General features: G+C 38.6%; 1 protein-coding gene across 1 annotated transcript in view; it reads right to left on the bottom strand.

Annotated features, from left to right (window-relative positions):
- KIF13B (kinesin family member 13B) overlaps positions 1–15,598 on the bottom strand; it is a 246,338-nt gene that overhangs the window by 107,607 nt on the left and 123,133 nt on the right. The window contains exon 13 of the mRNA XM_027853795.1: positions 10,655–10,789. Within this exon, the coding sequence (XP_027709596.1) occupies positions 10,655–10,789 (135 nt within the window). The remainder of the gene's footprint in view (positions 1–10,654; positions 10,790–15,598) is intronic.

The raw sequence follows: 15,598 nt of genomic DNA, 5'->3' as shown, positions 1-15,598 counted from the left end.
GGGCCAGACAGAATCAGGCTCAGCCTATTCTACGTACTCAATCTGCACAGTTCTAGCTCTTGCTATATGATCGGCCTCTTTCCTTTTGTAGTCATACATTTCCTTTATGACGACTTTTTGGATTCACGAAATCTACCTCATACTTGGCCAAAAAGACAGACTCATGTGAATTCCCTCAAACAAACTCATTTCAAATGAACAAAAAATGCATTTATTAGGAGCTTATTATGAACAGCAATAACAAAACAGCTGAAATTAGATCCTGCAAAACAATGACTGAATTTGACCCCAAAAAAGAAATATCAAAAAATACCTCAATCCCTCCATCTTTTGCAGAGGTTGAAGTCTGTGGGTATAAAAAACTGCACAAAACATCAAACTTTTGTGAAATGTAAGTTATTTATGGAAATTTTTTCTTTCTTCCAGAGGGATTGTATGACCCCTTCAACCACCTTCTTCCTTTTGTGGCCCAACTCTTTGATTATGAGATCCAGAACACTGATTTTACTTCCCAGCCATCCATTACCCCTAGAGTATGGCCACTCTCTTTTTTTGAGTTCTGTGAGCCCACTTTTCTGGTAGTTTGGCCTCTGTTTCTTTGGTGTGCTTCTCTCTTTCCTCTCACCCTCTAACTGGGGGTATCATTCCAGGCTATGACTATAGTCCTCTACCCTTTTCTCCATAAATTCATTACAAAAAGAACTACATATACACTCCCATTACTTCATATAATAGCTCCATGCAGAACTCTAAAATTCTCTACATCTAGCTGTCTTACCTGAGGCACAATGCTATATTTCTAACTTTCTACAGGGTATTTCTACTTTAATCTTCCACTGTCACTTCAAATGAAATATGCTCAAATATAAAAATCATCTCCACTCTTACCCCCACCAAGAAAAGTTAATCTCTCCTGCTAACCCCTTTCTATTTCTATCAATGTTGCTACCACTCTTCTAGTCCCCCAAGCTAAAAATTCTGAAATTATCTTCCCTCTCCCTTGACCCCAAAATTCCATTAGTCACTCAGTAGTTCGTTCCTTTTCCTAAAGGCACTAAATGAATACATGAAAAAGCCAGTGCCAAGCACCAGGAAAAGAACTGGGGATATAAATACAATAGACAGACAGCTGCAGCCTAAAAGAGCTTATCTTCTAATAGGAAGAGCCAACACAAGAAAGTGGTCACCAGAGAAGGGTTAATGAATCATTGGAGCAGCCCAAAGACATACCCCATCCTGAGACAATGGTAGTGGTGGAGGTAGAAGGTCCAAAAATGGGGAGCCTAAAGACGAGAACATATGTCTGGTGGGAGTGAAGACTGAAGTTGTTTAGCTCTACCCAGGCAAGCAGGTGGTGCATTTGACTTGAAGTCAGGAAGACCCCAGAAACTAGCAGGGTGACCCTGGGCAAGTCATTTAATCTTTATCAGCTTCTATTTCTCCATCTGTGAAATGAGGTAATTGGACTGAATGACCTCTTAAGTCCCATTTCTAGCTCTAAGTCACCGATCCTACAATCCATTTCGAAGGTGAGGCAGCAGCAGTCCTATATCTAAATGCCTTTAGAATTCCTCCATAATCTGATCTTGCCTTATGCAATTAATTTTATTTCCCATACTTCCCCATACCAATGCTCTCTCCTCCCTGTTCCCAGAACATAGTACTATTTGTAAAGTGCTTAACACAGTGTCTGTCACATAACAGGCATTTAATAAATGTTTGGTCCCTTTCTCCCTCACTCAAATCTTAATTCTTTGCTCTTACTCATCCTGCTTCCCCTGTTTAAAATAACCTCTCTTCCCCTCAATCTAAACTTTATTTATCCTTAAAGATTCACTTTAAATCCTACTTTCTTCGACACTTTCTCCAGTCTCCAATCATTAAAGAGTCATTCAATCAACAAGCATTTACTGCTCTCTCTCTCTCTCCGTTCTAAACACATCTAAATCAAGAAGCATTTATGTACCAAGCACAATGCTAAGTGCTGGTGATACAAAGAAAGGCAAAAATAGTTCTTGCCCTCAAGGAGTCACAAAGTAATGGAGAGAGACAACTCACAAACAACTACGCATATCCAAGAGAGGTAATCTCATAGGAAAGGCATAAGCATTGTGGTTTTGCCCTTCCTTCTCAAAGAGGACCAAGACATCAAGAAAATGATGCCATGACTTGCAGGTGAACTGGTTTTAGTACAAAAGTCACTAGTCTCATTCTCTCCTCCATAGGGATGGGAAAAGTTTCTTACAGAAGGTGAGATTTTATCTGAGACTTGAAAGAAGCCAGGAAGAGGGACCAGGAGGGAGAAATTTCCAGGCATGGAGGACAGCCAGCGAAAAGAACATGGGAATATCCTGTTCAGGGAACAGCAAGGAGACCAGTGTCATTGGAATGCTTGAAGAGTCTATGCTGGGGCTGTGGGTAGAGGGAGAAAATCAAATATAAGAAGACTATAAAGGTAGGAAAAGGCTAGGGTGTGAAGGACTTTAATAGTCAAATGGGATTTCATATTTGTTCTTGGAGGTAAAAGGGTATGTCGAGAGCTTACTGAATAGGGGAGTTTCGAGGTCAGACATGCCACTTCAGGAAGATCATTTTGATAGCTGAATGGAGGATGGAATGGAGTTGGGAGAGATTTGAGGCAGGGAGACCAACCAGCAGACTACTGCAATCACCCAAGCATAAGGGAATGGCGGCCTGCACCAGCGTGCAAAAGTAAGTAGAAAAGACTTAGCAACACATTGAATTATGGGAAACAAGGACTTAAGGGTCACATCTAGGTTACAAGCCTGGGTCACTGAAGGGATGACAGTGATACTTTACAACAGTGATGTCAAACTCCAATAAAAACAGTATGCATGTTGACTTAGAAACCACAAATTTACATTATGTTTTATTGTATTTTTATTTATTTTGTTAAACATTCCCCAATTACATTTTAATTTGGTTCAGACCACACTGGAGAATCAAGACTGACAGCTCTGCTCTATAATCCCCAGACTGTAATGGGAGAGTTGGGAAGAGGGGAGAGAGTTTTTTTGTTGGTTTTTTTTTTTTTTTTGGTGGGGGGAGATAATGATTTCTGTTTTTGACTTGGTGACTTTAAGATGCTGCAAGACACCTACTTTGATACATCAAATAGGCGGGTGAAAATGCAACACTAAAGGCCAGAGGTTAGAGCTAGATAAGAAGATCTAAGAATTATCTGCATAGAGATGACAACTGTGATCTGATGAGATCGCCAAGCCAAAAAGTATAGGAGGAACAAAAGGGCCTAGAGACACACTTGAGGGACACCCCTAGTCAGAGGGCATGACCTGGATGAAGAGCCAGCAAAGCAGATGAAAAAAGATCAGACAAGTAGGAGGATAACCAGGAGAGAGCAGTGTCAGAGAAACCTGGAGAATCAGAGAAGAGGGTGATCAACAGTGCGAAAGGCTAACGAGGGGCAAAAAGAATGAGGGTTGAGATGTATCTGGTAACTAAAAGATCACTGGTAACTGAAGAGAGTGGTTTTAGTTGGAAGCCAGACTGCAGGAATGAAGAAAGGGAGAAGAAAGAAAGTAGAGGCACCAAGTATAGACTAATTTCTCCAGAATTTAATCACCAAAGGGAGGAGAGATACAAAAGGCCTGCTACTGAGGATGACGGATCAAATGCGGGTTTTTTTGAGGGTGGGGGAGACGTGTACATGTTTGTAGGCAACAAGGAAACAGCCAGTAGACAGGGAGAGATTGGATATTAGTGAGAGAGCAGGGATGATTGTGGGGAAAGTCTCCTGGAGAACATGGGATGGAATGGGATCACTTATGTACCAATTATATTTAAAACAAATTCTACAGTTGTTTAGCCTTTAATTTTACCCTTCTCTCCTCTGATACAGCCACCACTCTAGTAAAGATTCCCATCACGGACTATTGCAATAGCCTGCTGGTGGGTCTGCCTGCCTGCCTCAAGTCTCTCCCCACTCCAATCCATCCTCCATTCAGCCACTAAAGTGATTTTTCCAAAACACAGGTCTGATCATGTCACAACACCTCTCCTTTCCCCCCACAATAAACTCCAGTGGCTTCATATTGCCTCCAGAAGCAATGCAAAATGTTCTGTTGGGTATTCAAAGCCCTTCATAATCGAGCTCCCTCCTACTTTTCCAGTCTTCTTACACCTTACTCCCCATCACATTCTCCTCAATTCAGTGACACTGGCCTCTTGGCTGTTCTACCAACAAGACATTCTATCTCTCAGTTCTGGGTATCCTTTCTGGCTATTCCCCCTGCTTGCAACACTCACCCTTCTCCACTCTAACTACTGACTTCCCTGGCTTCCTGTAAGTCCCAACTAAAATTTTGCCTTCTACAGGAAGCCTTTCCCAACCCCTCTTAATTCCAGTGCCTTCCCTCTGTTAATTATTTCCTATTTATCCTGTACAAAGCTTGCTTTGTATAAAGTTGTTTGCAAGATGTCTCCCCTGCTAAATTGTAAGTTCCTTGAGGGCAGGGACTGTCTTTTGCTTCTTTTTGTATCCCTAGGCCTTAGCACAGTGCCTGGCTTAATAAATTTTAATCTATTAATTGATACCCTTATTTGCATGTTACCTTTAACTCTACAACTAGACAGTCTGCTCCTTGGGGGAAGGAACCCTGGCTCACGCGCTATGTAACATCTTGGAAGGAATCACACAATGCTGGTAATCATCTTACTTAAGGAAGACTGTTTAAACAAAAGAAGGTACAGAGATAGCTAGCTAGATATCAGCTATCAGTTACAGAGATATATAGCCTATATGGATATGTGTGTGTATATATATATATAGAGAGAGAGAGAGAGAGCTATAAGCCAAGTGTTACTAGGTTCAAGTGAATTCAACAAATGCCATAAACATTTCTTAAATGCCTACTATGGGAAGGCACTCAGCCAGAGGCTAAATATAAGAAGAAGAAACAAAACATAGTCCCTGACCTCAAGGAATTACAATCTACGGTCAAAAAAAATATATACTAATTACAATGAATGGTACGAATAATGCAAGGAGAAAAATCTTACTTACAGATGATGAATATCACAAAAAGCTTTATTGATGAATTAAAGCCTAAGGTAAGACCAGAAGAAGGAAGAATGTTTCAAAGACTGATATGTGGGGAGAAACCCCTCTAGGAATGGGAAATTCTGTGTATAAAAGCAAAAAAAGTTGGAAAGGTCAGTTATATGGGGAAGAGCAAGTAATCTGGTTTGTCTGGAATCTGAAGAATCAAACCAAACAAGTTAGCACTCAGAGAATGCCGAAGGCAGAAGAGAATATTGTTTATTCAGTCAAAGCTATTTAACAAGCAATCCTGACCCCTGCCTCCAGTGCTCCCTGTAGAGCTGTAGGGGAATCTGGCAGAAACATATGTCAATACATAGCCCATTACTGAAGTTCTGGGCTCATACTTGTGTTCACCTCAAGGGTCTCTCTTAACACTCCCTGGTCTATATCCTTAACCCAAAAGTCTCCTCTCCAGGAATGTCTGAGTTCTACTTCACCCCTCCCCAGGATTTCTCTTAGATGCAGCAGACTTTATCTTAGTGAGTTCATCTGCTAGGAAATGAGGCGACCAATAAGCATTTCAAACATGCTTCTTTTTGGACTAGGATCTATGATTTTATCAGTATTGAAAATGTCAAGTGAGGGACTTTTTTTTTTTTAAATCCAATGTCTATCACAACTTGTTCTGCACTTTACAGTCTTAGAGAGTTGGCTTGAGAACTCAGAAAGTAAATGATCTGCCCAGGATCACTCAACCAGTGTGTCACAGACAAGATCTGACCTGAGGTTTTCCAGATTCTAAGACCAGTTCTCTAACTGTTATGCGACCTTGCCTTTCATTTTGAACATAAATATATTACAAAAATAGACAAGGTTATCATATGTGGTCCTCAAACCTAAATCCAGTAGAAAGGAATGAACTCACAACACCGACAGGAAAGTCCTCAAACCAAGAGTACACTGCAATTGTTAGTACCAACACAAGTATATATTCTGTCTCCTTGGCTGCTGGCTGCCATTAATCTCTCTTAACTGCCACTGTTTATATAACCTCTGTTGCTGATGCCCAAGCTTGAACCCTTCATGCTCCTTGGAAACCTGGGCAGCTCTTGTCTTATCTACTATTGTCATTCTTCTGCGTTCCCTATCTTCTTTTTTTTTTTTCAAACCTCTATTTTCTCCTAATCGTTACCAGTGATCTATGAACTCTTCCATGCACCTTCACACAAACAGTTCTTACAATCAATCTTTACTTAATCTTTACTTTCTTACAAAACCCAAGAGGCAAGGGGAAAGAAGAGAAGAAGTTCCTACATATCTCTGTGACATTTTCCCCCCTAAAGTTGTTGATGACTTCTTGTTTTTGTTTTTCAAAGACTAGGTTTCTCTATCTCTGCCCAGCTAAAAGTACAGCAGCCACTCACAGGCCTAATGCCAATACAGATCAGCACAACAGTTTTTACCAGCTCTGGTTTGCCCCTCCTTAGGCAACCTGGTGGCCCTTCTCTCTTCAGGGAGCATCCTATTGGCACCAGACTTAGCATGGGCACCTATCAGTTTCAGTTCCGCTGTAAGTTAGAGCTCAAGAAATCAAGCAGCCTCAGCCTCCCGCACAGCAGAGATTATACAGGCTTGTGCCAACACACCTAGCTCCTCTTGAATTTTATTGATCTCTTTGTTTTTAAATCAGAGTAGTTTCCTGAAATGCCCCCCTACTTGTCAACAAACACCACCACCCTATTTACCTTTCCTTGTAAGAAAGAAAAAGAGTTAATTATTAAAAGCAGCAGGTACAGAGATGGTGCTGGATAAATATGCAACATTTTGTACCTGTGATCAATCACCTCTATTGAAAGGAAGTAAATGTGTTTTATCACCTGTTCTCAAGGACTAAGATTGATTAATACTACTAATCATTTCAGATGCCTGTTACTATTGTTTCCATATATTCATAAAAATATATTTTATACACTCCCCCCCCCCCATGCAAGTGGTTGTGAGCAAGCCAGGGAAATTAATTATCAAAGCATGCAAAGGACAGTTCCCTTTCCCCCTACAAATCACGGTTTGCCTTCAGAGGGAGGTATGCTGCAGAGGGAATGAGCAGTTTGAAGCAGATGCTGAATCATGCAAGCAGAGCCATCATCCCACAAACACATCATTCCCTGTGTTCCTCCTGGAGCTACCCTTGTTCTCCCAGCTGTTGCTCATGATCAAGTTCCAAGGAAAGAAAGACAACCCATTAGTACAAAAGCAATGGCAGTTCTTATACCAGTCACATCTCCAACCTTGAACTTTTAGTAAGTAAATGTCTTACTTGGTTACAAAGAATGTACAAAGATTTCTTAACTCTTGCTGGGCAAGTTCAAGAGTGTCCAGTAAGTGATTCAAAACAGCTGATGGAGTTGTTACTGTGGCATCCTGCCTGTTGATAGGTAGCATACAGCTTCAGAACTACCCTCAGAACACAGGCTAAGATGGGATGCAACATGACCTTGCATTCAACTCTGTGGCATGTCTGTCCAAGGGAATCCCTTCTAGAGAGAACCATCAGTAAATGAAAGGGAGTTTGGTCTGGCTACACAAGAGTTATGGAATAGGGACATGTCAGGGCAATCCTGTTTTACACAGGAGGAAAATGAGACCTAGAGATCATAAGTCACTTCCCCAAAGTGAGTCAACTATTCAGTAGCTGAAAGAAAGACTCTAAATGAAGGAGGAATGAAATGAAAAAATCTTGCAACACAACACTTCGTAGTCTCTTTACTGAACTAAAAATTCCCCGGACTGAGGTCATCTTTGTCAACTTGCTATGTCATGAAAATATCTTTTCATAACTTTAACTTAAAATCCAAGAAAGCAACACTACCTCAAATGCTGCCAACACTGGGCTGGACACACAGACTGAAACAAAATCCAAACACCTACATACAAGATGACAGGAAATATTTTGATTCTTCTCCAAAAGTCCATAAACAGTGTCTTTGTTTAGTTCTTTTAAATGTATTTAGAGCAGAAATGAGTCAGGGTTTTTTCTTATTCTGTGCTCTTACTTGCATTATGTGACATCAGGAGAAAAAATAACACATGCTTCTAAGAAATAAAAAAAGGTTAAGTGATTTATGCCTCAATACAAAAAGCCTCTAAAAGCAAATGAATAGAATTGTAAACTGAAATTTCAGTAATATTATCTTTGAAAGGGGTAGAACAATGTTATAACACAAAAGTAGAGACACAAGAATAACACTTTTTAGAGAGTCCTCATTATGGTGATAGAGGTGCACTATACAACATTAATTATATGGAAGACATGACATAACCAACATGATAATAATAGGATCACTGATTTAAAGATGGAAGGGACTTTTAGAAATCAACTAGTTCACCCATCTCATTTTTAAAATGAGGAAACAGTAGTTCAAAGAGGTTAAAGGACTTATCCAAAGAGATACAGGAAGTCAATCAGTGAACAAACATTTATTAAGCATGTACTATGTTCCAGGCACTATGCTATATGCTAAAGATAACTAAAGAAGAGTCAAAACAACAGTTCCTGCTCCCAAGCTCACAGGGTAGGTAAACTGAAAACAACTCTACAAATTAGATGTATACAAGATAAATTGGAGCTAATTTCAGAGAGAAGACACATGGAGAAATGATAGGACTTGAACACTCACTGGATTTATAGGGATAAGAGAAACTAAGCAGTTAAAGATGACACCGAGGTTATGAGTCAAATGACTGGGAGGATGGAGGTACCTTCAATAATAATAGGGAAGAGGGGAGGACTTGGAGGAAAAGATGAGTTCAGTTTTGGAAATGTTGAGTTTAAGATGTCAACAGGGAATCCAGTTCAAGATGTCTAAAGGGCAACTGGAAACATAAGAATAGAGGACAGGAGAGAGGTTAGAACTGGACAAGTAGATCTGAGAGTCATCTGCACAGGGATAATAAGTGAATCCAAGACAGCTCATGACATCCAGTAAGTGGAAGAGGCAGGATTCAAAGCCAGGTCTTCTGATACCAAATCAAGCACTGTTTCTACTGATTTTTAACTATTCCATAGTAGAGTTTTCGTGTATTAAATGACATCGTATTCAACTTCTTAAAATAAAACATCTTCCATCAAATTAACTGTGGTAAACTATGACTAAGATGTCTTAAGTTTGTTATCCATTGTAGACACTTTTCTGAGACATAATCTGCCATTGTTTTCTAACATAAGGCTCCTACTATTTAAGTTTATCATTCCTCCTACAAATAATCTTAGTTAAGACTCATAACATGCCACTTCTACTGAACAAAATAATCACCATATCTAGTATCCACAGTCTCCTAAAACTCATAAGCCAGAAAACATTATGGTCTTTCAACCCTAAAATGGTGACCACAAGTATAATGCTTGGTCCTCAGCTCTGCAGATTCAGGAATTTGATTCTGCCAATTCATGCTATAGATCCAACATGCTATTTAATAGCTTATGGCTTCCTGTTTCCACCATTAACTAAACGCTAGATTTTATGTTGCCTTCTTATCTGTAGGTTCACCACTCAAATCTCTTCCTTCCCTCCCTACCCTTTTCTATAGGTAAAAGAAAATATAATTTGCATATCAAATTTCTTTATAACTCTTCCCCTCACTTTGTACCTTTTCGTATTCTTGCTAACAGACTCACCACCATGGCGAAAAACATGTACTTCATATAATCAAAAAGGCTTTTAAAACTAGTCTACTTTTAAAATTAGTCTACTGACAATTTTAATCCATAAATGGCAAATTGATGGCTTAAATTTTAATCAAGATTGAACACTTGATTTCTTTCTAAAGCGTACTAAGTGAGAAAATCATTTAAATGATTTTCATAGCATTCTCTGAGCACCCAAGCTTGGAAAAAGTTAATATCAACGTTTTTTTTTGAAATAACAATATGTGACTATCACCACTGATCTGAAAAACCATTGCTCCCAGGACGTACAAAGAAGAAAACTAAATACAAAATTATGGTGTGCTCTATACACTACCTAATTTAGGATCTAGGATCACAAGATTTAGAGTGGGAAGAGACACCAAAGATCATACAGTTTATGAGTCCTTAATTTTTGTGTCATGGACTCCACCTTTGGCAGTCTAGTCAAGCCTATGGACCCATTCTCAGAATAATGTTTTTTAATGCATAAAATAAAATACATGGGATTACAAAGGAAACTAATTATATTGAAATACAGTCACCAAAATATTTAAAATACAAAAATACAAATCCCAAGAATAGAACTCAGCATCTTGACCTATGCCTTCATTTTCAAGATGAAAAAATTGAAACATAACAAGTTTACGTGATCTAGATAATAACTTCTCAAGGAAACTATTTGTTCTTCAGTAATTTCAGTCAGGTCCGACTCTTCATGACCCCACTGGGATTTTCTTGACAAAGATACTGGAGTGATTTGCCATTTCCTTCTCCAGCTCATTTTACAGATGAGGAAACTGAGGCAAACAGTGTTAGGTAACTTGCCCAGGATCACACAGTTAATAACTTGGAGGCCAGATTTGAATTCAGGGAGATGAGACAGCCTGTGTTATGACTGTATCCTACTACAATAAATAAATCAATTGAAAAGTAAATTATTTTACCTTTAAATAGTAAACCAGGAGTTCATTGAGGGCAGGATCAGCATTCAAATTGACAAGAAAACATTTATTATCCCCAACTTTGATTCCTGAAGACTGAAGAGATATTCCAAGACTCTCCAGCTGTTTCTGTCGTTCCTGTAAGGATATTCAAGTTGTAAGGTATTGAGGATATATAAAATTTAGAAGACATCGCTGAACAGAACATACGAATAATTTACATATAAATTTATATTTTTAAAGCACATTATAAACACTAACCCACATACTACATTAGGCTCTCTGGCTGTTGCCATATAATAACCAGCACTTGTTCCCACTACTCTGACTTATTGTGTTAATGAATGAGTATCCTCATATGTGCATTTCCTAATATATAAAATTATATGTGCGTATATGAGGGAATCTGTATACCACAGTATATGTGTTAGGTGCGTACATTTTTCCAGATGAGATTATTTCCACGTATGTGTAAGTGTGAGAGAAGGAATATAAATGCATATTCTGTGTCACAAGTCCATTCCTGGGAATACTAATACCTTCAGTACTTGTCTCATGGGGTTATTGAGGAACACAAGTAAGATAATATATGTAAAGTCAGTTGTCATCATTAACGAAAGTAGTTATGTGGAATAAGGATAGGGTTGGATCTTAGGGAGTGGTGAAGTGCAAAGGGTAGGCTTCTACTATCAGTGCTGCTCTCCACAACACATCAATAGGCCTCCAATTGCCAACCTGCACCTTTGGTTGTATTCGAGCATAAACTGCCATTAAAATAATTATTACCCAAAAGCTCCAACGGTGCAGTGTTGCTGTTCAATTATTTTTTCAGTCATGTCTGACTATCCGTGACCCCGTTTGGGGTGTTCTTGGCAAAGATACTGGAGTGGTTTGTCATTTCTTTCTCCAGCTCATTTTACAGATGAGGAAACATAGGCAAACAGGGTTAAGTGACTTGCTCAGGGTCACACAGCTAGCAAATGTCTGAGGCCAGATTTGAACTCAGAAAGATGAGGCTTCCTGATTCCAAGCCTGGTACCCTATCCACTGCGCCACCTAGCTGCCCCAATGGGGCAGGTGCCCGCTGCCAAAAGTCCAAATAAGTGAATAAGAAAAGAAATTATCTCAAAAATTATTCGTGGCAAACTCATATTAGAGAATAAAGCTCAGGATGCTTACTTCTAAGGTCCTCTTGAAAGTCATTCTAAATTCAATACCTTGCAGACTGTGGAAAAGCTGTCCATACACTTGGTTTACAATTTCCACGAGTTGATACATGGATTTGGCCAATCCTAAAGGATTGGAGTAATTGTTTTGGTCTTTGCATGCCTAGCGTAGTGCCTTGGCTAAGAAAAAGCCCTTAATAAACCCTAACCCTTCCCCCACCCTCTGAGAATCTTGTTTCATCACTGAAAAAACTAAGACCTTTCACTAAGAGTGGCCTATTTCCATTTCTTCATCTCACCTCACTCATTTCACCACCATCTCATTCTTCACCTTGTCTCACATGAGGAGGTGACCCTTCTCCTTGCCAAGGAAAACCCCTCTTACATACAGTCTTCACTAGCCCATTGTTCTCTCTAGTATCTTCACTCTTTTTCATGGTTAAACTCCTTGAGAAAGACTTTTTCAGTGAATTTCTCCACTTCCCTCATTCTCTTCCGCAGTCTGGCTTCCAACTTCATCATTCAACTGCAACTGCTCACTCCAAAGTTAACTGTAAAATCAAATCGTTCTTCTTCATCCTTCTTGACCTCTCTGCAGGCTTTAATGGCTTTATCATTATCACTATCGAGGGCACCTCCTCCGAGGTGCTTTGTCTTCCTTCAAGACTCAGCTCAAATCCTACTTTCTGCAAGGGGCCTTTTCAGTTTCTTCTCACTGCCAGGGCTTTCCCTCTGAGACTGCCTCTAATTTACTCTGTCTATACCTTGTATGTACATAGTTATTTGCAAGCTTTTTGTTTCTCTCATTGGTATGTGAGCTCCTTGAGGATGGTGACTCTTTTGCCTTTCTTTGTACCTCCAGTACTTAGTACAGTACTTGGCACACAGTTAGGATGGATAAATACTTGGTGACTAATTACTAATTGATTTATATGCCTGTGTAAGTCACTTAAAACTTATGTGTGCCCTCAGCAACTCCCTATGGCTTTCCTACTATGTCATAGGTTATCGAAGGTTGCTAAACTCTGACATCTAAATAGATATTGACAATTAGATGGCCACTGAAATGTAGGAAGAGTTAACAGTACAGTGGAATCAATGAAACCTGAACTACTAAGAAGAAAAATTTAAAGCATCCTAATCTGGAGTTTTCATTAATGTGAAACAGAAAGCCTGATCAGTTATTCATTCTCTGATATGAAACAGTGCACTCCTCATCCCTCTCTAGACAAGGACAAGAGTGAAAGACCCTAATTGATTCACCTTAGCCAGATTAGGTTAATGATCCAAATAAGAGAAGGAAGAAGTCTCTTTTTGTCTTTTAAGTTGCAGATGGGGTAGCTAGGTGGCGCAGTGGATAAGGCATTGGCCTGGAGTCAGGAGGCCATGAGTTCAAAAGTGAACTCAGTCACTTACTAGCTGTGTTATCCTGGCAAAGACACTTAACCACAATTGCCTCTCCCAAAAATGCTTGCAGGATTGATTGGCATACAAGTCATATCAATAACATTCTTCAATGCTAAAAATGAATTACTATAGCAAGTGTGTTGTGTGAATTTTCTCTTGATACTTCTCATTTGAAAAGTAAAAAAAAAAAAGATACATAAGAAAGAATGAGACATTTACAAGCTGTCTCTCTCCCTCACACAAATACACTTATAAAATACTTCCAGATTGCCTTTTCAAGAAACTCTGACACTAGTCAGACCAACTCAAAAGAAATACCTAGTTATCACTGAGAAAAACACAATACACAAAAAAAGGAAAAAAATAGGAAATGCTAAATATGCATTAATAGCAACTGTTGACATCAATTTAGTGCCTTATGATTTTTAAATTATAAACATTAAGCATCAGATAGTCATATTTCAAAAATTCAAAAGTAAATCTCACATGATAAAATAAAAGTACCTCTTAAAGTATTTCTAAGAAGTTTAAAAAAAACATCAGAAGTATCCTTTTCTTATAGTCCTTTATCATGACTCCCCTTATCATGACCATTAACATAAAACAAAGATTTAAAAGGAATCTGGTTAATATTCTCAATAGTATGTACAAAATCAAGGACATGCCTACAAAAATTATGTCATTTACTAAAAGTGTAAGAAAAAGCATATGAACAAAACTGCTACACACTTCCTTTGGGATTCAGTCCAAACTGGTATGTCAGGTTTGCCATCACTTAGCTCTGATCTAACATTCCACCATTATGTCCCTCTGAACCCTCTGCTCCTGCAAGGCTAGTTTAATTACTGTTTTCTGCACATGACTTTATTCATTCCCTCCCCACTTCCCTCTACCTACCCAAATCCTATTTATCCTTCAAGATTCAGGTCAAGTCTTACCTTCTCTATAAACTCGGCCTTCACAGCCACTGATCACTCTATCCTTTGAAATCCTACGACACTTACTATCCATCCCACACACAACTGACAATAACTTTTCACATTTTCTTAGCTCAGTGAGATTGTAAAGTCATCAAAGACAGACATGGCTTATTACATATTGTATGTCAGAGGTATCACACTTGTGGCCCAAACCAGATTAAAATGTAATTGGAAATGTTTAACAAAAATAAATAAAAATACAAGGCAGGATAGATAATATTAATTTGTGGTTTTCTAAGTCAATATGCCACCAGATCATTTGAGTTTGACATTTGGCTTGGATAGCACCCAGCACATAACGAGGATTCAATTAATATATTCCAAAAAATAACCAAAGTTGATTAAATTTCAAGAATAGAGTACTATTCACCAAATAGCCTTCTGTTTCAATCATCCTCAGTTCTCATTAAGAAATATGCACCTACGTGAAACTAAAAGCCATAGGACAGATTACTGTGCTTTACACAAAGAAAATATTTCATACTGTCAGTAAATATGTGATAAAATCTTATTAACAGTGCAATATTTTTTTACTGAAAAGCAATTTATCCCTTTAGGAAATTCAATCATTTGTTGGTTTCTATTTAATATTAATTTAAAATCATTTGGTAGGAGATGGAACAACAATATAACTCATCCACCATTATTCCCTACTTGTTTTAATGGAAACCAGATTTACATTGTCCTTAGACACTTTACTATGCTCACATATCAGCATACTGCATGAAAAGACAGTGTGGTAGAGGGGTGGAAATAAAGAAGGAACTCAGAGAACTATCCTCTGGAATACTACAGTGCTTTGACACAGATTTGCTCAATAAATTCAGTCAAATCAATATTCAACAACATTCTTCCATTCATTCCACAAATATTTATGGGGGGACCATTATGTGTAATATATCCCACTGTGGGTGATAAGAAAATAAAAGTAAGAGAAAACTAAAATTCAGTTCTTACTCATGAAGCTTATAGTCCAATGAGATATACACAGGAATGATTATAAAGTAGAATGTGATAAGTTCTATAAAATGAGACAAACTAATTGTTTCCTTGGGCACAGTGGAAAATGTATGTATAGCCCGAGTAGATAAGACAGATATTTCAATAAAGGGAGGGAAGTGCAGAGAACGTTAATAAGCAGCCCTGTGTGGCTCAGGAGCAGATAGGATGCAGCAAAGGTTCCTGATTAGGTGTGACATGCCCCTATGATCAGGCACACTTGAACCTACTTAGAGCAGAAGGAGAAACTGAAGACAAATGTTACCCACTTAACAATTTTTCTTGAGCCTATGCTGCTCATTTTGGCACATTCGTAATGATGCCACCAAAATTAGCTAATGTTATGAATGCATTTTTAAAAGGCTTATGCAGATCTGCAGAAATGATAACCTTAT

Source organism: Vombatus ursinus, unplaced genomic scaffold, assembly GCF_900497805.2.
Source record: "Vombatus ursinus unplaced genomic scaffold, bare-nosed wombat genome assembly UNPS02010219.1, whole genome shotgun sequence".
Lineage (NCBI taxonomy): Eukaryota > Metazoa > Chordata > Mammalia > Diprotodontia > Vombatidae > Vombatus > Vombatus ursinus.
Note: the sequence above shows the minus strand (reverse complement) of the source record. Positions and strands in the feature narration are given on the sequence as shown.